The 22,680-nt window shown below is 43.2% G+C and overlaps 1 protein-coding gene across 3 annotated transcripts in view; it reads left to right on the forward strand.

Annotated features, from left to right (window-relative positions):
- The window catches only part of rnf17 (ring finger protein 17), a 66,895-nt gene that overhangs the window by 38,925 nt on the left and 5,290 nt on the right, over positions 1-22,680 (forward strand). For all 3 annotated transcript variants that reach the window (XM_054746605.2, XM_054746606.2, XM_054746607.2), the window contains exons 21-34: positions 10,492-10,639; positions 10,776-10,888; positions 13,477-13,567; positions 13,641-13,762; positions 13,928-14,108; positions 14,298-14,409; positions 16,104-16,267; positions 16,471-16,590; positions 18,741-18,821; positions 18,941-19,063; positions 19,142-19,198; positions 21,507-21,614; positions 21,695-21,812; positions 22,317-22,452. In XM_054746605.2, the coding sequence (XP_054602580.1) occupies positions 10,492-10,639; positions 10,776-10,888; positions 13,477-13,567; positions 13,641-13,762; positions 13,928-14,108; positions 14,298-14,409; positions 16,104-16,267; positions 16,471-16,590; positions 18,741-18,821; positions 18,941-19,063; positions 19,142-19,198; positions 21,507-21,614; positions 21,695-21,812; positions 22,317-22,452 (1,674 nt within the window). The remainder of the gene's footprint in view (positions 1-10,491; positions 10,640-10,775; positions 10,889-13,476; positions 13,568-13,640; positions 13,763-13,927; positions 14,109-14,297; positions 14,410-16,103; positions 16,268-16,470; positions 16,591-18,740; positions 18,822-18,940; positions 19,064-19,141; positions 19,199-21,506; positions 21,615-21,694; positions 21,813-22,316; positions 22,453-22,680) is intronic.

Raw genomic sequence — 22,680 nt, forward strand, 5'->3', positions numbered from 1 at the left:
CCACTGATACGAAATAAACCACAAAGTAAAAAGATACACACTGTTGGACAAAAAAATACTATTGCTTACAATTCCAGTAGTAACAAAGCCAGGTCATCATCGGTCCGTGATGTTATAGCCTCATTTATCTACCTAAGTCGAGTGTAGGCCAAACTGATATTCACCCTGGTTTTGGCTCTTTGCCTAACCTCCAAAGACATTACTCAGGGTTTCCCCCAGTGCTTTATAAGCCTGGCGGCCTGCCAGGCTTTGCTTGCCCACCCGCCAGGCTAAGCATCGTGCCCCGCCCCCCTCCCCGACCCTACCGTGTCCGCTGACACAAACGGCGCAACGAAACTAGAGCCCTCCATCAGCTGATACTGGTAAGAAACAGCAGTGGAACGTGTGCAACCACCCCACCCCTGCTCTCACAGAGGAGCGCTGCAGGACGGAGCGCGCGAGCGCGACCCCCCCCCCCCCCCCCCCCATCACGGGAAACCCTGCATTACTCTTAATTTTACTTCCAAACTCTGCCATGATTCCAAATGACAAATAAAGCTACATTAATATTCTTCTTGTGCTTTTTATTGTCAGTCAGTAAACTGAAAAAGCTAACTGCTAGCTACGGCTGGATTTATCACAAAAAAATAAATCACATCGATATCAATAATTATTAAAAACTATATGAAAAATGTCTACTGTATTTTAAGTGCAGCCCTGGCCTTCTTAGGCCATTACTTTATGATAAAACAAGTTGGTTGCATTACCAGACTTGTTTTTATCTATTCTCTGTTGCAAACCACCGTTGTTGTTGTTTTTTCTTTTTGTTTGTTTTTCTATTGAACCACATGTCTATTGACCAATACATATTGTTATTTAGTTATTGTCCAGCCCTACCGCTAGCCTTTGTATTATCCACCGGCACAGTAAACAACTATTGCCAAAAAGCAAATAAAGACCTCCCACTAGTGTTCCTACCTGAACGACAAAATGGTTAAAGGTTGAAAGGTTGGAACACAAACACCATAGCAACATCTAGTGTGTGGAGGTTGTTGTCACAACAATATAACAAGGTTTCCAGCCGTTGGGAAGGCAGATTCACGAATCCTATAGGGCAGTGTTTCTCAATCCTGGTTCTCAGCACCCCACTGTCCTTCGTGTTTTCTATGTTGCTGATTCCAACAGCATTGTTTCTCTGCGGCCACACACCTTACTTAAATTAATGAGTGATTAACAGGTTTCTGCAGCACTTGATGTCATCCTAATGAGGCAATGCAAGCATGTGAACTAGGTGTGCTGTAGCAAAGACATGGGGGGCACTAAGGACCAGGGTTGAGAAACACCGCTAAGGGGTCATTTCTACTCATAAGTTTATTAATCACAGTATTTAATGTTAGAACATCTTCTGGGCTCAGAATCAGCTGCTCGACTTGTTGAGTCCACAATTTTCCACAGTGCCAGCCTTGCAGACTGTTAACGTATTTGGCAACCCATAATGGTGTCCCCTATTGGCAGGTAGATGTAAACATAAACCCAGTGTTGGGCCCATCAAAATAAATATTTGATCCATCCATTTTCAGCCACTTATCCGAAGTCAGGTCACGGGGGCAGCAGCCTAAGCCAAGAGGCCCAGACTTCCATCTTCCCAGCCACTTGAACCAGCTTCTCCTGGGGCTACACCAAGGTGCTCTCTGGCCAGCCGAGAGACGTAGTCCCTCCAGCATGTCCTGGGTTTTCTCTTGGGTCTCATCCCAGTTGGATGTGCCCGGAAAACCACCAGAGAGGTGTTCAGGAGGCGTCTTTAGTAGATGCCTGAGCCACCTCAACTGGCTCCTCTCAATGTGGATGAGCAGCGGGTCTAGTCTGAGCACCTCCCAGATGACTGAGCATCTCACCCTATCTCTTAGGGAGGACTCAAGTCATTTTGGCTACTTGTGTCTGTGATCTCATTCTTTCGGTCACTACCCAAAACTCGTGACCAAAGGTGAGGATCTGAACATAGATCAACTAGTAAATTGAGAGCTTTGCATTTCAGCTCAGCTCTCTCCACCACAACAGATCGGTACGGTGCCCGCATCACTGCAGAGCCAATCCACCTATCAATCTCATACTCCATTTTTCTGTCACTTGTGAACAAGACCTCGAGATACTTAAACTCCTCTACTTGAGGCACAACCTTGTACCTGACCTGGAGAAGGCTCTCTACCCTTTTCCAATTCAAGACCATGGTGTCAGATTTCGAGGAGCTGATTCTCATTCCAGCTGCTTCACACTTAGCTGCGAACCGCTGTCTGCCAACAGTAGGCCTGTAGCGACGCCTCGATGACGTAGAGGATTCGATTCTAAACAACTGTCGACGTCAAATCCGGAAGTCGATGCACCACGTGACATAAACAGAGCAGCGCAGAGAACAAAACGCCGTTCATCTGATAGACTCAGCTGCAATGTCTCAGGGACCCCGGCGCCCTACCTCAAAGGTGTGGGAATATTTTAAACGGAGCACAAAACGTGAAAGTGCCGTTATTTGCAGTCTTTGCACCATGGAATTAGCTTATCACACCAGCACAACGTCCATGTGGGAGCATCTGAAGCGGAGGCATCCCATTGTTACCCGTGACTCCCGCGAACAGAAGTAAGTTACATTATATCATATTGTCAGTGTTTGCTAAATTGATTGCATGTTTGTGTAACATGTGCGTGAGCTCTGCGCACTTCAGTAGGGCGTGTTTGGTTTGGCTAAACACAGCTTTGTTTAGCTAACGTTAATTAGCGATAGCATATAATGCTGGCCCAAATGGCTAACTAGGTAAATGCTGCTATGCAATGACAAAATGTATTGTTGTACAAAACATGACTTAACATTACAAAATTAGCCACACCAGCATTCTCAAATGACTTAATCATGGCATAGCACTGCAATGAGGCTAAGAGCATATTTAAGATGTCATACTTTCATAGCTGTTGTTCTGATATGCTCCAAATATGTTCTAATTTGCGTTCTGCAAAGCCTATACTTCTGTGTAGCTTATGTTGTTGACTTTATTGCAACAGGGAAACATGTTTCTAACTGTGCATTTGACAATAAACGCTTTTAATCTTTGAATTGATTTTGTGTTTTCCAGAGCAAAGCAAAGAACCTTGTCGTCTTATCTTGGGCAAGAGATGCAATGCACACCTCCAGCCGAGCTGAATAAAAGGATCTTGAAAGTAATACATATTAGCTAACTGTTGCTTGCTTTCAGCATCTTTTAGGAGGAAACTGCTAACTATGTAAAAAAAAATCACCCTCATTTAGATAAAAACAGATGACAAATATGACAATAGGGTCCAGTTTCTTTAATCTCCAACGTTTGCTTTTGTTGGCTTTTTTTTTCTTCATGTCCTTGTGTGATTTGTCTAGTAATTAAATGTTGAATGCTATGTTGTTTCTATATTTATATTTTCTTTATCTTACAGTTGATTGTTAAAGACATGAGGCCTTTGTCTCTTGTTGAGGGTGACGCCTTCATCGATATGGTCGAATACGCCTGTCCCGGCTTCAAATGTCCATCCAGGTGGCGGTTCAATAACCAGATGGAAAAAACATGAAGATACTCTGGAGAATTTAAAGAAGAACATAAAGAAGAGGTCCTCAAATCACACCACTTCTGTTCAGGCTGTAAAACTGGGTGCTCTTCCTTAGAGACTGTTGAACAGTTTTATTTTGTGTTAAACACTCGGGGATGTTCATGCTGTGACTTGCACAGTGTTATGTTTTGCACTAAAACTAGACTTAAACTAGAGTTATTGGAACTGTGTTCCAATAATACTGCTTTTATTTTGTTTTAAGCAGAAGATGTTTGACTTTGGAAAATTGTTGTGTAATAAAGTCATTTATACAATTTTGGGGGTATGTCTTTAAAATATTTTGGTTTTAATCAATTGTACATAAAAAAAATCATGTAATTAGTCATTAGAATAGTTGACTATTCGATAAAATAATCGCCAGAATAATCGTTTTAAAAATAATAGTTTACCTACGGCCCTAGCCAACAGGACCATATCATCTGAAAAGCAGAGGCCTAAGAGGAGCCGTCCTCAGGACTCGCCTGAGGCCCCATCTCCCCGTAAGGACATATTAGAATTATTAGATTCTATAGATAAACGGCTTCTGTGATTTGAGGGGCGACTTCTGCTTGAGGTTCTACACCAGGAGTTTCAGAACCTCCGAATATCTTTGGAGTTCAGCCAAGAGCAGGTTAAGCGGCCCGCTGCTGAGAACGCGTCTCTGCTGGAGTCAGTTTCTTTCCTGGAAGAGGGAATGACACGGATCACCTAGGACAACAAGATTCTGAAGGAGACTGTTTTGGACCTTCAGGCCCGTAGCATGAGGGATAATTTGGTGTTCGCAGGCCGGTCCGGGTCGTAGAGGCAGCATCCCAACTAGGGAGTTCCAGACGGTCCTCTACTCGGCCACCTCCACCAGCTCTTCCGGCAGGAGCCCAAGGTGTTCCTGGGCCAGTTCGGAAAAATATTTTCTCCCAACGTGTCCTGGGTCGAACGGGGCGTTCTTCCGGCAGGACATGCCTGAAACACCTCCCTGGGGAGGCGTCCAGGAGGCATCCTAACTAGATGCCCCAACTATCTCAATTGACTCCTCTTGATATGGAGGAGCAGCGGCTCTACTCAGAGTCTCTCCCAAATGTCCAAGCTCCTCACCCTATCCCAAAGGCTGAGCCCAGCCACCCCACAGAGAAAATTCATTTCGGCCACTTGAATGCACAATCTTGTTGTTTCGGTCATTACCCAAAGCTCATGACCATAGGTGAGGACTGGGCGGTAGATGGACTGGTAAATTGAGAGCTTTGCCTTCCGGCTCAACTCTTTCTTCACCACAATAGACTGGTTAAGTGTCCGCATCACTGCAGATGCTGCCCCAGTCCGCCTGTCGATCTCCCGCTCCCTCCTTCCCTCACGTGTGAACAAGACCTTGAGATACTTAAACTCCGCCACTTGAGGCAGGACCTCTCTCCCGACCTGGAGTTGGCAAGCCGCTCTTTTCCGGTCGAGAACCATGGTCTCAGACTTGGAGGTGCTGATCCTCATCCCAGCTGCTTCACACTCAGCTGTGAACCTCCCCAGCAAGAGCTGTAGGTCAGAGCCAGATGAAGTTAGAGGACCACATCATCCGCATAAAGCAGAGATGAAATTCTCCTGCCACCAAACTCCACACCCTCAACACCACAGCTAGACCTAGAAATCCTGTCCATAAACGTTATGAACAGGACCGGTGACAAAGGGCAGCACTGGCAGCTGCCAACCCTCACTGGGAACAGGTCTGACTTACTCCCGGCTATGCGGACCAAACTCACACTCCTCTGGTACAGGAACTGAATGGCCCTTAGCAAAAGACCATCCACCCCATAAACCTGGAATGCCCTCCACAGGGTGCCTCTGGGGACACTGTCATATGAAGACGGCTTTATTAAAGGGACTTCACGGAGTTTTGAATGTTTATGCTCGCGATTGCCCCCTAAGACCAAAAGCATAACTTCAATAGGAGGCTCGTGCATGAGGCGCGCATGCTGTACGTGCACACTCCTTAACGAAAATTAACAGCTGAGACGAAGCTCTGTGAAGCTGACAAGGGTCAGCTTCACAGAGCTCTGAGAGCTGACAGTCCTGTGTGTGTGTGTGTGTGTGTGTGTGTGTGTGTGTGTGTGTGTGTGTGTGTGTGTGTGTGTGTGTGTGTGTGTGTGTGTGTGTGTGTGTGTGTGTGTGTGTGTGGCCCAGAGGACAGGAGAACGCGCAGCTAATTAATTAAATAATTTGGTTCTGTACCTTTCTCGTCAGCACAGCCGACAAAGGTTTATGATGGGTCAGTCCTTCTGCATGCTCAGATCATTCCCTTCCCTTGCTTGAAAAATTGTTCCAAAATGAAAGTTGAACCCACATCTTTTTTATCTGTGAATTCAATGCCGTTCGTCGAGTCTCAAATAAAAATTTGGGCATCTTACTGTAAAAAAAATTTATCATTAATGTAAAAAAGAAACTCTAAAACAACTATATTCACATCAAGAATCGAACCCAGGTCTTCTGTACGAAAGACTGAAATCTTACAAGGCGAGCTAAACCGCCAGTGGCATCTTTTGTATCTGTAACATTCAAATCCTTGATCACAGCCAAAACAACGTTAAAGGAACGGTTCGGAGGGCTATGCCTGAGCGTGAACGCGCATGAAGCAGACTGCTCAACCCAAGCAGCTCTCTTTTTCTGTGATTTTACATAAAAATAGGCGATCACAATAAAAATGCCAGGGCTCATGACCCAGTACCAGGGCATTGCAGGAAAATCTTTTAAGAAGAAATTTATTATTTCTGTACATGTTTTGCCTGTCAAACTTCCATAATGCCCCTTTAAATGTTAGATCTCTCGGTAATAAGTAATTTCTAGTAAATTATCTCATTGCCTCTAACAATCTTGACGCCATCTTTCTAACAGAAATTTGGTTATCTGATCCGAACTCTGTGTTAGCTGGATAGGTGAACTTGACCTTGTTGCTAAACACATCTTTAATCATTATCATAATTATTATTATTACCCAAAGCATAATAATCCATTTCATGTAATTAAAATACCTTTATAATGAGCCAAGTGATCATGTTATGATGACTATATTAAACAGTAATAAAATCAGTGCGTTTATTAATTATTATCTAATTATTATCATCGTGGCTTGAAGTGTCCTTCTTGGGACAGAACCGCAGATATGATGTTATGATCTTGAGCAGACATCCTGGCACCTTGGGTTAATCTGTGGATTCAGAAAGTACTGTTTGACCCAGCTGGGCAAATGTGACCTTTGCCACACATCAGAGAGCCTTCATTACGCTACATTGCTCAGCTGGACTCCAGAGGAATAAAGACAAAAACCCAGGTTAGAAATCAAGGTGTTATTAATGACTCAGACCTGAGCTTCTCTGGACATATTAAGGTAGGGTTATTCAAGTTTGGGCAGAGGGCCGGCATCCAGCACGTTTTAGTGATTTCTCTGGTCCAGCACACTAGGTTAAGTGGTTGAGTCACCTGTGCAGCAGCTTATCAGGCTCTGCAGAAGCATGTTAATCACCTGCTGTTTAAAATCAGGTGTGTTTAAGCAAGGTTAAAACTAAGATGTGCTGGATACGGCCGTCGAGGCCCATAATTGAATAGCCCTGTATTAAGGCTATAACTAAATTTGTTTTATCACCTTCATCAGATATCAAGAGTCAGCCAGACCAGACTTGAACAACATCATTCATGCTTTTATTTCTAGTCGGCTGGTCTCCTCACTGGTCTTCCCAAAAAAGCTGTGATGCAACTGCAACTTGTTCAGAATGCTGCCGCTAGAGCCTTAACAAGAACTAAGAGCGGAGCGCATCACTCTTGTTCTTAGATCTCTACACTGGTTACCAGTAAACTACAGAATAGATTTCAAAGTGCTCCTACTAGTTTATAAATCACTCAATGACATAGGACCAAAATACGTGTCCGATTTCATTCCTTTATATACACTAGGGCTGGGCGATATGGCCTAAAATCAATATCACAATATATTGAGGATTTCACCTCAATAGCGATAAATGGACGATAACGACAGCTATGTGCAGAAACAAAAGTTGTCCACTAGGGATGTGAATCTTAGAGCAACTCACGATTTGATTTGATTCCGATTCTTGGGGTGCCGATTCGATTCTGAATCGATTCTCAATTCTCAATTTAAATCGATTCACAATCAGTATTAACAAAGAGTGTCAGCTCCAGGATTAACTACTTTGTTGTACAAGTTAGTTAAAGCTATGGGACATTTTTATTTGACTTTAAACTGGTCATGCTCCAAAAATGCAAATTTACAATGTAAAATAAAGTGATTCTAAAACTGTGAACAGAAGCAATCTTTCAACCAAAAGGCAGCATTTATTTTTGCTCACCTTGTAAAATATAACATCTGTAGTTACCTAACAGTAGCATTGAAAGTAATACGGTCAAATACTTTTCAAGTATGTGTAGAAACAAGTTACATGAGTAATCCTGAGTACTCATTTATCAACTTATAAAATAAATATGAGAATATCTCAAATTTATGAGTATGGAAAAAATTACATTCAAGTGCCCTCTCATCACAAATTCAAACATAAATCATCTCAATTTATGGGACCACAAAAGTAAACGAAGTACTGACTCCTAACAAAGATCAAGAAAGTGCATCTCAAACCTGTAACTTTGCCAAATGAGTTCTTGGAATTGATTCTGAATCTTTATAAATGAGAATCCTGATTCAGACTTGAATCGATTTTTTTCAGCACCTCTATTGTCCGCTAGATGGGGCTGTCACATCTATTATGTCAAGGTGGTACCGCTTCTTAAAGGGACATGAATGTTGCCAACCTAAACAGATCTATTCATTTTTTATTATCAGATTTATTGACATAGGAGAAGTTATCTCTATAAGAGTCAGAAATTTTGATAATGATAAATTTTCTATTTTTTGTCCAGCCCTAATATACACCAATAGGGCTCTGAGATCTCTTGGAAACAATCAGTTGGTAGAACCACAGATCAGAACAAAACATGGTGGAGATGCATTTAGCTACTATGCTGCTCACTTATGAAATCAGCTTCCCCTTGACCTCCTTTTCTGTGGCCGTCTCCACGTTTAGGTCCTCCACCACCTCTCTTACCCATGGTGTCCCACAAGGTTCTGTGCTGGGGCCTCTGCTCTTCCTCCTCTATCTGCTTCCTCTTCAGCACATCCTGAGCTCCTTCAAAGGAATCCCCTACCATCTTTATGCAGATGACATCCAACTGTACATCTCCTTTAAGCCCCATGAGATTTCTAAGCTGCAGCTGTTACACACCTGCTTAGACTCTATCAAAACCTGGATGGCTGGGAGCTTTCTTCAGCTGAATGAAGATAAGACTGAGATCCTCATCTGTGCCCCAGACAAGCTGGTTCCCAAAGTCAGAGACTCTCTTGGTGCTCCTCACACGTAACCTTCTGTCAGGAATCTTGTCGTGACCTTTGACCCAGCTCTCACACTGGATTCTCATGTCAGTTCTCTTGTTCGCTTTTCCTTCTTCCATCTCAGGAACATTGCTAAACTGAGTCCCATTCTGTCCCGCTCTGAACTTGAGACTGTTATCCACACCTTCATCTCCTCACGCTTAGACTACTGTAACTCTCTTTTCACGTGTCTGAGCAGAACTTCCCTGAACCGTCTACAGGTGGTTCAGAATGCCTGTGCTCGGTTTCTGACCAAGTCCTCCACACACACCCACATCACCCCGCTTCTCCTCCAGCTTCACTGGCTGCCAGTCAACTTCAGGGTTCATTTCAAGATCCTGGTTCTGGTCTATAGGGCCTTACATGGACAAGCACCATCTTACATTGGTGATCTTCTTAGTACCTACACCCCCAGCAGGTCCCTGAGGTCCTGTGATCAAAGCCTACTGGTTGTGCAGCACCAGGCTAAAGACCAAAGGTGACAGATCATTTGCTGCTCTGGCCCCCAGACTCTGGAACTCTCTCCCCCTGAGCCTGAGATCAGTGGACTCAGTGGTCTCCTTTAAAAAGCAGCTGAAAACTCACTTGTTCAAGCTGGCTTTTGTATGACCTTCTTCACCGCTCTCTCTTTATTCTGCTCTCCCCACCTATTCCACCTTCCTCAGGATCCACTGATTTCCCTCTTTCGTGTTCACACTCTCTCTTAAAAAATTTTTTAATCACAGTTGCCTATTTTTGCTCATTTTAATATATGTCTAAACATGTTCTAAATGCTTTTTTTATATTTTTACATTTTTTGTTTTTGTGAAGCGCCTCGTGATTTTTATCTTGAGAGGCGCTATAGAAATGATATTTTCTTCTTCTTCTTCTTTTTCTTTTTCTTCTTTTTCTTTTTCTTCTTTTTCTTCTCCTTCTTCTTTTTCTTTTTCTTCTTTTTCTTCTTCTTTTTCTTCTTCTTCTTCTTCTTCTTTCTCTTCTTCTTCTTCTTCTTCTTCTCTGCCCCAACCCTAGTGTTGTTTAAATTAAAACTAAAAACCTTAATGTACTCATGAGCCTTTGAATGATTTGTTTCTTATCATGCGTCACCTTCACTGTAATCTGCACTGGAACTTTGTCTTCTCGTTCAGCTCTAAACTGTAATTCCATTTGTGTGTATTGTAATTTGAGTTTTTATGTGTTTTCATATCATGTCCTGATAATCGTAATGCACACTGAATTGCCTCTGTGTTTGAAATGTGCTCTATAAATAAAGCTGCCTTGCCTTGTAGTCTAAAATCAGAGAAAGGAGCATTTCTGCTAAAACAACCATCTCAGTTTATTGTCAGGGCTTCTCTGTTTGGACGAACATCAGAACATAAATAACACACACTCAAATCTTCTCTAGAGTTATTGTTGTAACCTCATAGCTAATGTTGCAAAATAAAAGCTTTTTAATTGGTCTGTGTTTTAAATTGTCTATTTTAATAAATTATTGTTATTGTGTTATTCAGAATATGTGAGCTGGTGAAGCAGGAATGCTCCCAACTAGAGCCCAAAGAGGATGCGTGGAAGGCAGACATGTACTGTGCTGCACACCACAATGGAGTCTGGGAGAGAGGACAGCTCTGCTCTGATGTCACATCCAGCAACATTGCAGAAGTATTAAACATCAGACTTTTGTTTTCTTGCCACATCTGTGTTCAGTTGTACTGTTTGACTTTTAAAGTCATGTTATAGCTTTAGAAACACGTTGTACGTGCTTTTAAGTGACCATTTCTCTGCTGGCTAACACTAGGTGAGACGGTGTGACTACGGCAGCACGGTGAAGCTTCACATCAATAACCTACGACCTCTCCCACCCTCTCTGACGGGCTCTATGGCTCTGGAGTGTACTCTGACTGACATCAGGTATGTGGTGGGGATGCTTAATGTCACAACATGGGTAACACGCATCCTAGATCTGTGTGGTGTGATCTAACCATCGACATAAATATTGGACAATGGGTTTCCATAGACTCCAATAACACGTTTTTGAGGCTGAATGGGAGGTGGCCGCCACCGCCATTTTGACCGTGTCACAGGTTCCGTCAAGCCCAGACAATTCCACAAAAGGGAAGAGAGGTGGAGCTGAGGGTGTGGCTGTAAGACTGGGATCAACTGACGACACCCGGTCGAACTAGCTACATGCTAACCTGAAGCTAACCCAAAGCTAACGCGGAGGTGGGAGCTAAGCTAACGCGGAGGTAGCAACCTAGCTACAACCGGAGTTAACTGTGCACAACACCAGAGCTTCTGAGTCAGAGATACGCCGGGCTGACCGCTGGATAAAACCGGGTGGAACACAGAGGTCTCCCGAAAGCTGCTGAAAGCCGGCACCCCGCGCAGCAGACAGAAGCCGCGATCAGACAGTGATGCGCCGAGCTGCTGGGAGGGGAGAACGAGTGGAAAACATCAGTCTCCTGAGAGCTCCACAAGCCGATAGTCGGAACCCAGCTCCACCAGCATGTTATATTACAACCCATTTTCTAAAGTGCAGCAGTATGTTAAATGCACTGGGTTTTACCCTATTACATTTAAATTTCACGGTTTAAACAGTACATGTTAAAATCTAAGCTCAGCTCAGCAGTGACCTAAAATACATAAATATAATTTTACTTACCGAACAAAATGAAGTGGAGACTCCTTGGACGCTCTATTAGTGCAATTAATGCCACAGCAAGTCATTTTGTCCAACAATTGCACAAAAAATATCCAAAACACAATACACAAACACAGAGACTCAAAATCCCGGAACAGTTTCCAGGCCAGACCGAGGCTCTATTGAGGCCTTTCCACGGAGCTAGCTCTGTGGTCACGTGGGTCTGATGCTCATTAATTATACAGGATTTTAGGCTTTTAATACACTTAAACAGAAGAGTGAGAAAAAAATTCACCCCCCTCAGAGTTGTCATGAGTGTAAACTAGATAATTTAAACCAAAAACATGTTTTGGTACCAGGCTGTAAGCATGTTTATTTCTGCTGTGAAATTAGTATGTTTAACATGGGAGTCAATGAGGATTTGCTCACTTCTGACACCAGTCCCTAGTGGATGAGGGTGGGACTGCAATTTTTGGTACTTCCGGGTTGGCCTCAATTTTTGAGCCGCATTGTGGGGGCTTGGATCTAACACAGAGTCGGTAGCTCTAAAGACTTAGATGGGACATGTCTCCACTCCATCACAGGGACACACTGAGGCAGAAATCCACCCACTCATGCCTATGGGCAACTTAAAGTCTCCAATCAACCTAACGTTAATGTTTTTGGGCTGTGTATGCATCTGGAGACTGCCTCTTCTAGATTGCCTACGTGATGTGAAATGTTGGCTGGCCACAAATTTTCTGCATTTCAATGATTCCAAGACTGAACGGATCCTGTTTAATCCGGTCAGATCTAGCTCATTCCAAACCCCAGATCTTTCATCTGTTTCGCGAAATCTAAAAACCGTTGTGACAAACCTGGGTGTGAAGATGGATTCATCTCTAAGGATGGACGCCCAGGTCAATGCCAGTGTAAAATCTTGTTTTTTTCCAACTCCGCCATCTGTACAAATTAAGAGCCGTGTTATCTAGGAAAAAATTGGAATCAGTTGTTCATGCCTTCACCACATCTAGGCTCAACTACTCGAATGCAATTTTGCTGGGTGTCAATAAGTCAATCCTTGCCCGACTTCAACTCGTTCAAAATGCAGCTGCTAGATTCCTAACGCGTACTGACAGGCGCCAGCATATAACACCAGTTCTCAAATCCCTTCATTGGTTGCCCATCACTTTCAGGGTCCAATATAAAATGCTACTTTTTGTTTTCAAATCCCTCCATGGTCTTGCCCCTGTGTACTTATCTGACCTTCTTTCAATTTATACTCCTGGTCGCACACTCAGGTCCTCCAGCCTGTTGCTCCTCGAGGTCCCGAAAGCGTGTTACAAATCATGCGGACAAAGAGCTTTCTCTGTCGCGGGTCCTAAATTGTGGAATGAACTTCCAGTCACAGTTCGACTGGCATCCACCTTGGCAGATTTTATCTCTAGATTAAAGACGCACTATTTTACCCTTGCTTTTAATAGTTAGCTGTTAGTTTGGTTTTTACTACTCTTATTTTATCGTCCATTGTAAGGTTTTTATTGGTACTTTTTTATCGGCTTGTCTTTTTTATTGTTGGTTGTATTTCATAGTACTGTTTTATGTTTTCTATCTCTGTTATTGTGCGACTGTTCAGCACTTTGGTCAGCCGTATGGCTGTGTTTTTAAAGTGCTATATAAATAAAGGTATGGTATGGAGAACACTATACCGAAAGCTTCAGCTGGGATTCAAACCTGCAACCTCATTGCTGCGAGGCAACAGTTCTACTAACTACCACCATGCAGCTCTTATGTTCGTTTTAGATGTGTATTTGCTGTGAGAGTGCATTCCCTACTTTTCGTTTCACGTTTCCTGTTTACTTTGTGTTTCATGTCTCAGACCATCAGGAGGCCGGTCAGCCTGGACTAAAACAGCCTGTGACTTGTTCTCCTACTATCTGACTGGAGCTTCAGCTAAGATGACCATCCAGGTCTGTTGTCCCCTGGTTGTCCTGCCTGCTTCACTTGAACAGCCTTTTTCAGTGCATCGTTGTTCTTATTTAGGAGGTAACAAGTAAGCGTCCGCTACCCGTCACTCTCTTCTGCCTCAAGAGTAATGGGGAGTTCATGAGCTTTGCAGACTTCTTGCTGAGCGAAGGACTGGCCCTCAGAGACAAAAAGCCGAGGTGGGTCTTCACCACATTCATGAATTTCATTTGTCCTAAATTTCAGCTTGTGCTACATTTTGTTTTTAGTAGCCTCAACCTAACATTTGTGACGTCACTACAGAGTAAACACAGGTGCAACTAAATAATTCAGAATAATCTAATTTATAATATGCTGTGGTGCAGAGCTGCCCCTAACAAAAAACCAGAAGACACTGATGCAAAGACTCCAGTCTGTAAGACTCAAAACGACAGAAAAGAAGAAAGCTCTCCAGATGTCCATCTTCCTCCTACCTACTCATCCTCACTCATCCCCAGTCTTGTCCCTGCTGAACCCGCCCCCCAATTCACTATGCCACCTGAAAAGGTGATCAAAAGTAACCCTCTTTTAAAAACACAAAGCTTGTAAATAATTAGCTGCACGGGTAAAGTGTGTGTGTGTGTGTGTGTGTGTGTGTGTGTGTGTGTGTGTGTGTGTGTGTGTGTGTGTGTGTGTGTGTGTGTGTGTGTGTGTGTGTGTGTGTGTGTGTGTGTGTGTGTGTGTGTGCACATTCAGGTGGTGACCACTTTGTACCAACCACCAGAGCTACCGTGTCTCGGCCACGTCCGCATCAGCGTCTCTGCCGTCGGAGACGATGGTGTGATTTATATCATGACCCAGGATGCAGGTACTCCATATTTCTGCACGACACCAAAACTGAACTTGGAATCAGCAACTTCATTTATTCATATGGTGTTGAGTCATTAGAGCTCATTGGTGTGTGTGTGTGTGTGTGTGTTCTTGTACTTATTACATACTGGGGACATTTTTCTAAGTGAGGACCTTTTGTGGTCCTCACTTTTTTTTCTTTCTTTTTTTTAACGCTTGGTTTTTAGAGCTGTGGTGTGAATTAAGTTTTAGTTTAGGTTGGGGTTAGGAATAGAGCTGTAGCGAAGCGTCAATGATGTCGACGGCTCAATTCTAAAAATTTGTCGATGTCAGATCCGGTAGTCGACGCACCGCGCCCACTTGTTGCATCCACAGGAGTTTGTAAATAGAGGAGGAATCTGCCTTTTTTGCCTCTAGTTCGCCCTCTTCTCCGCCTTCACTAACATCTCCACCAAATACCGAAGACCCGGAACAATGTCCGTCCACTACTAGATTCCTTTCCTGTTTTGCCCGCCTTCATCTCCCGGCAACGGACAACAACTTCCGGGGTCAGATGCGCTGCTTCGTCTCTATCGCAGATGTAGAGAATCACCGGGAGCGTTTCTCCCTTCATAAAGGAGCTTCTTTCAGACATTAGGAGAGCTGTTTTGGTGGTAGCAGTCTCTCCTCTGTGCTGGTCTGTTTGCTGCAGGGTGTTTGTTGTTTATTTAAACTTGGTAACTTGAACTTAACGTCGATAAAGCTACTGTTAGCATTTTCGCTAACAGCTTCTTGCATTTGGATAAGCTGTTACGTTTTGGTTTAGAGTTAATCTTTTTTGTGGTGCAGATCTCCCTTTTATTACATTTAGAGTGTTGTGGGTTTTCGGTTTAGTTTAAAATATCACCTTGAGTTTGGTTTAACCACCCAGTTTAGAGTTTGGACCTTTGGAGATCCTTATTTTGGTCCAGAACCCTGTAATCTTTGCCCAGTGGGACATCCCTACTTATTTGTACTTTGTTTTAATTCCCCACAGGCAGAATTAGTTTTATTATTCCCAACCTGTGGATGGAAAGATTTATGTATTTTTGTAGTTGTAAATAAACCTGATCATCATTTTAACTTTTAAATCCCGTTATTGTCCCTTCCTTTTTGCACACAAGCCAAACTCCCCAGGAAGAGTCATAACACCACTCGCCTCACGCACATAAGTGACCAAAACAAAGCAGCATGGAGACACTCCGTCTCCAAACACCTCTCAGGCAGCAGCCTGCACTCCCAAGTTCTACACGTCACCATAACATAACCAACCAACACAATAAAAGCAGGGTTATACAAAATGGAAGGCCTGTAGTGTTTATTCTCTTACAGTAAAAATTTATCTTTCTTTTTTTTTTTTTTTTTGAGGAATTTATTTGATTTTCTGGTTATTATTAATTGTGCAATAGAAAAATAATCGTTAGGTTAATCGTCTAAATAGTCATTAGAATAGTCGACTATTCGATAAAATAATTGTCAGAATAATCGTTAACCCCCAGCCCGAGTTAGGAATACGTCAGCATTAGTTATGATTAGTGTTAGGCATAATACTGTCACAAAAATGAATGAAAGTCAATGGCTGGTCCTCACTTTGATAGAAAGACAGACGTGTGTGTGTGTGTGTGTGTGTGTATGTGTGTGTGTGTGTGTGTGTGTGTGTGTGTGTGTGTGTGTGTGTGTGTGTGTGTCACACAGAGCACCAGCTGGAACAGCTGAAAGAAAAGATTCAGCAGAGCTTGAAGACCCTACCCACACCAAAGCCCTACACCTGGAAGTCAGTTCAGGGCTGTGCTGTCATTGGACCCGACATGTCCTGGTACCGAGGACAGTTGCTGGAGTTGCTGGGAGGACATGTTAAGGTGAGACCAGGAAGGAGATCTGTCTGGGATTTTCTCATTTATGGCAAAAAAATATTTTTCTTCATTTTCAATCATTTTTATTATCACAACATAGTCGGTAGTTGCATCAGCAGGAAAAACAAATATGGAGTTTTTCGTGACAAATATGTATCGATGTGTAATTGAATGTGTGAGTACTTAGTCTGATGATGTTGTGTTAACAGGTTCAGTATGTGGACCTAGGACTGGTAGAGTGCATCCCGGTGGTCCACGTGTACCCTATGCTGCTCTGTGCTGACGTCCCTCAGCTCTGTGTACCCTGCCAGCTGCTCGGCATCAAGCCGGTAAAACATCAGTGAGATTTCCTAACTTTATTTTTGGTTCTGCCCCATTGGGGCAGCAGTAGCTCAACAGGTTGAGCGGGTTGTCCAGTAATCGGAAGGTTGCAGGTTTGATCCCGGCTCCGGACAGAGAATTCTGCTGTTGTGTCCTTGGGCAAGACACTTAACCCACCTTGCCTGCTGGTGGTGGTCGGAGGGTCCGGTGGCGCCTGTGCTCGGCAGCCTCGCCTCTCATCCCCACCAGTGTGTGAATATGTGTGTGAATGGATGAATGATACACTGTAGTGTAAAGCGCTTTGGAGTCCTTACTCTGAGAGGCGCTATACAAGTGCGGGTCATTTATCATTTATCTTTTTAAGCTTAAAGCTGTTCTAGCGAATTTACAGAACAAGCAAAGTTTTTAACACAAACACGGTGTATATATGTAGCCGATCCTTGCCGCTACAACGGTCGTGGAACACTCACCCCTCCCCTCAGGTATCTTCCCTGAATCGGAGACCCGCAGGGCCAGAAGAAACAAGATATTGCTGAACACCGTTCGCTGTTTCTAGGTCCAAACACCTTTTGTTGTCTGTGACTTCAAACAGTGTTTTTGGGAATCTGATAGTATGTCCTAGTGGTAGCACGCTGCTGTTTCTCTGATATTATTGAGCGGAAAACCTCTGCTGTTTCTTTCAGAGTGGAGTCATGGTGCAAACGCGTAGCACAGAGCTAAATAGCTTTTTCAAGATGGCACATAACCATGGAGTGTCGACCGCAGTTTATGTATTTAAAAATGTAAAACTCCAAGCTGAGAGGATATTTAGAATAGAAGTTGGTGAGAAATCTTAACTCATTCAATGACAATGACGAAAATCGTCATTTGCATTTTTTTACTGTGTGGGCGTCGGAACGAGCCCCTGCACCGTGAGAACAAACATCTTAGCTCTAAAGCCGATCTTCATCCACACACGTCACATGATCAGGAAGCAGAAAATCCATGTGTTAGGAGATCGTTTTGGGCCGCTGCTGTAAGAAAAAGGTGAGGCGCGAACCGGAAAAGCTTCTGCCGATCACAATTCAACAACGGATTATGAAAGAACGGATAACGCTCGAACTCTTCATGATGTAAGAGGTGAGTCTCCTCTTTGTTTTGGTAGTTTTGGCGTCGGCATCATCCTAGCGCGCAACGTTCTGTAAAGCTGGGCGTACACTGCGACTTTTTCACTCGCAGCGTTCAGCTTCAGCTCAAACTGTACGACTTCCTCGCAGAGCAGATCTCACGAGTCATGTGCTCACACTGTACGTCCCAGTTCTCGGATGCGACCTGACTGCTCACACTGTACGTCTGGTAGCAACAACGTCGGCCCTAAAAATATGCTAAAAATAGCCGTTTTTACACAACACGTCAGACTTTTTTGTCTTGTCTTGCCTGTTGTCCTGCGGGAGTGCTGCAGGAGGACACACAGGGATTTATGGGGGTTGGATGAGGAAAACAAAATAAGGAAAGTAAATCTGTGTTTTGTGATCAGTTTAATTTGACATGAACACGACAAACACACTTTCTTGACAATCTTTGTGAGTAAAAAAACGTGTAGAAACAAAAACGAACAACGTGTGTTATTAGGGAAATAGCGAGCGAGCGGCGTTGATGCATGATTGTGCATGCGCCGTGAGCGGTTCTGATACTTTTTGGGTCGCAGCTGCTCGCAGCGCCGCTTCAACAGTGCGATACCCTCACGAGGGACGAGCGAAATATTAAACACGCCAGAAGTCCGTGCGAGCTCACAATTGCTGATCGGTAGCTGGTCACGTGGTGTTAATCGCCTCTCCCTGTACACTACACGACGCTCAGCGCAAAACTCGCCCCGATCTTGTGGATTCTCGCACGACTGGAAAATCTGCTCAAAAAAGTGAAAAAGTCGCACAGTGTACGCCCGGCTTAACTCTTAAAAAACCAGTAAAAACGGTGAGAAACGCTGGCAGCGAAGGAGTTAATGATATAGAACAAGTTTGTGAACTGGACACAGAATTTGATAGTAAACAGGAACAAATATTACACTAAAGTACTATTTATTATTTATAGCCCCTAAACATGAAAATCTGATCAAACAGAAAACAAACTAGAGGACAAATGGTAACCATACATTTATTTCCTGTAAATGTTTGCTCAGGCTGGAGAGAAGTGGCAGCCAGATGCAGTCGCCCTGATAAAGAACGTGTTGCTGCACCGCTCTGTGGCCATTCAAGTTGTGGTAAAATCTCAGTCATTCTTTCTGTTGCCTTCCTTGTATAAACACACTTGTGAGGTTCTGGGGAGATATATCTGTTTTTAGTCATCAGTAGCACAAGTAGCTCATTTCTTCTATGGTAGGAGCTGCCAGCAGACCCACGGGCTCCTCTCATGGTTCACGTTTTCCTGGATGGAATGAGTCTCAGCAGGATCCTCTGCCACCACGAGCACGCCTCTATGGACCAGACTCTCTCAGTGAGCAAGGTCTGCATGTGTTGCTGTTTTTAAACGATTTTTCTAAGATGAATGTGTACAGAAACAAGAACGTGTGCTTCTCTGTAGGAGGTGAAAGCGGAGCCTCCTGCCCCTGTCCTGGATGACTGGGATATGAACACCAAGGTAATTAAACCTGAACTGTGAATGGGTGAATTTATTCCCTAACAATGTAGCATTATGAATAGGGATGGGTACCTTTGACATTTGAATCGATTCGGTACCAATTCCTGGTACCTAGGAATCGATACCAGTTCTTAACAGTACCAATTTAAGATACTTTTGAGTGTTTAATATTTTAATTCTCTTTTATAATAAAATATATATTTTTCTCTATTTATAACCATATTTGGTAAATATCACGATAAATAACATTCAACTGTTTGTATTTTAACATCGTCCTTGTAGTTTTGTAAGCTGATAATTAAACTGAAGCAAACATCTTTACTGTGAACTAAATTTACTGTGTATCTTCATTAGGGCGGCAGCTATCGAATATTTTTGTAATCGAGTACTCTATCGAATCTTTTATCGATTAATCGAGTACTCTAATAAATTACTCTTTTGTGTTTGTAAATCATTATATCAAATAGCATGTAATAAAATATGAAAGACCTCTTGAAATGAGCAAGCAATTGCCAGTTATTCTTCAAGTTTTATTCAAATTTAGTTTTCAAAACTTCAGCACTTCAACTTTCACAGTAAACAAATGCGAGCGGCTGCGGCCCAAACAGCTCCAGAACCGCTCACAGCGCATGCGCAAACATGGCTCGCCAGCTGTTTCCCTATTAACACACGTTTGTTTTAATTTCTACACTTTTTTTTCTCACAATAACAAGGATTGTCGAAAGCATGTTTGCCGTGGTTATGTCAAATTAGACAGATCACACAACATTTATTTACTTCCTTTCGTTTTCCTCCGTCACTCTCATAAATACCCGTGTCCTCCTGCAGCAATCCTGAGGGACAACAGACATCAATAACAAAACAACAAAAAGTCTGACGTGTTGTAAAAACTGCTATTTTTTAGCACATTTCAAGTCCGACGTGTTGCTACCAGATGTACGGTGTGAGCTGAAACCAAGTGCTACAAATGAAAAGTCGCACAGTGTCCGCAGAATATATAGAAATACAGGCTAAAATGCATGATCTTGTAGAGGCTCCGAGTCCGCTTGCAGAAGTGACATTTACATGTGGATGTTTCATGGTCAGGTTGCAGCATCGAGGAATATGGTGTGGTAGGCTATATCCATTTTACAGTATTTACACTGGAGTATGTTTTCCGCCTTACGACGTGAAAAATGGTCCCACACATTTGGCATTCTCTGTCTTTTTCGCACTCCACCGGGGTCCACGTTGTCCGCCATGGCTTAAGAGAAAGTTAAGTTACATTCGCTACTCGTGTGTGCATTCAGTGCAGTGTGTATGTGCGTCACTTATTTCGGTCCGGGTGAAACATGACCCCGGGTGAATGCAAAGCCATGAATTAATTAAACATGAATTAAACGAAGCCTCGAGGCAGAGAATTTGACTCGAGGCTTTTTTGTACTCGAATTATTCGAGGTACTCGAGGAATTGTTTAAGCCCTAATCTTCATTTCTTTTGCTGTCCTCCTTCTTTGATTTTTCCTACTGGGAAGTTAGAATTTCCAAGGAGAAAGTGAATGCACCATTAGCTGATACCAATGGAGGCAATGGAAGCTAACATATCAAGCTAACATTATCTTAAACAGTTTATTTAGCTGCTGGAGCAGATTAAAACCATGATGCCTCACACTTAGATCGTTGTCGCTGGTTTCATCTTCACCCAATCACCCGTCACATTTAGTAAAGTGAAGCCAAACTTTAGAGTGCGTTCATGTTCTTCTAGTCGGAAATTCTGAGTTCCGAGGAGAAAGCGAATGCACCATTAGCAAAACGGAAGCTAACATATCAAGCTAACGTTATCTTAAACATTTTATTTACCTACTGGAGCAGATTAAGATGAGGATGTCTCACTTAGATCGTTGTCGCTGGTTTCATCATCACCCAGTTACCCATCACATTTAGTGAAGTGGACCCAAGCTTTAGCGTACGTTCTTTCTACCATGCTGCTCTGTTTACAACTGGCTCACAGCGACCGACGACATAACGCTCTTGCGCATGCGCAGCTGTCTAGGCAAGTTCTTGTTATGAAGGACGGGTACCGAAACGAGGCACCGTTTCAAATGACGTGAATCGGTGCTCAGTCGGTACTATGGAATTCGGTCGGTACCTTAAAAAGTACAGAATTCGGTACCCATCGCCAATTATGAATATTAGTATTTATCTTATTTACTTAGTTACTTAGATCCATGATGTATAAAAATGGCTAAATCAAATGCGTCTGTTGCTGCTTTACTGTAAAAGACGAGGGTTACGTATATTAGATGTAAAACCAGATTCTGTGCTTTCAGGGTTTGACCCCAGAAGAGCCTCTTCTGGGTCCCTTTGCTGACCCCAACCTGCCCCAGGTGGGGTGGTGCTTTCAAGTCCAGGTGAAGCATCTGATCACGCCCAACGAGGTATCTGCTCACCACACAGTTCAGGTGATGTGTTCAGAGGTGTTAGCCAGCTAAAGCTGGATGGCGTCTTTGTCCCGCAGCTGTTCCTGTGTTTTCTGGAGGACGACGTGCTGGTGGACGGGGAGACTCTGGATGAAGCTCTGGACAGAGTCAATGCAAACATTCACTCTCTGCCTCATCTCTCCAGCTTTCCTCCTGGTGAAACTTTACCTTGTTTCCACTTTCAATGTTTCTAACTTGTGTCTCGAAACAAAGTTTTTGACACAGAGCTGATATTAAACTCTGAAAAATGACTTATCGTACATGTAATGAATAAATGTTCTTAAAATGATGGATTTTATAAACAAATAATTTCTTCATGCAATAATCAGTATTTTTGAAGGACTTTTTTTTCTGCCTGGATATTTAAAGACTATAACAACGCTGCTCATCACACTAGTGATGTGGGTTTGTTATACACTCCTCGACCTCCCACACCTAACTCTGTGGGGAAAATTAAACCCATTAGATCTGCAGTTTATGTCTGGTGCCAACAACTGTGTCAGGTCCAAAGTCTCCGTCTCCAGGTCTAGATGTCTAAATGCTGTAACTTGCTGCCATGCTAATGTTTAACACTCGATTTTTATTGGAGGTCATGAAGACTCGTCTTCCCCCTGTTGCAGTTGTTCTGACTTCTGTCGTCCATCTCACCGTGTTCTTCAGGTGGTGCGTGTCTGGCAGAGTACAGCGATGGCCACTACTACCGGGCCAAACTGGTCAAGTTTGCCAGCGTGGAGCCTGTGAAGATTCTGGTCCAGCATGTAGACTTTGGCTCCTACGACACGCTGCCTCCCAGCAAGTACGGACTTCCCACACACGACACTGTAATATGATTAATGTCCAACTGGAGCCAGACTGGTTTATTTCTACACATGCAGCTCCAGGAAGTCGACTTAAAAATATGTCAGCATGCAGATGAGGTAGTTTACTAGTATGCCAACAAGCAGCTAATGTAATCTGCACACAGACATTTGATTGACTAAATGACTTTGGAGCTAAAAAATGATAAATGAACTGCTGGATATGT

This window comes from Nothobranchius furzeri, chromosome 14 (genome assembly GCF_043380555.1).
Source record: "Nothobranchius furzeri strain GRZ-AD chromosome 14, NfurGRZ-RIMD1, whole genome shotgun sequence".
NCBI lineage: Eukaryota > Metazoa > Chordata > Actinopteri > Cyprinodontiformes > Nothobranchiidae > Nothobranchius > Nothobranchius furzeri.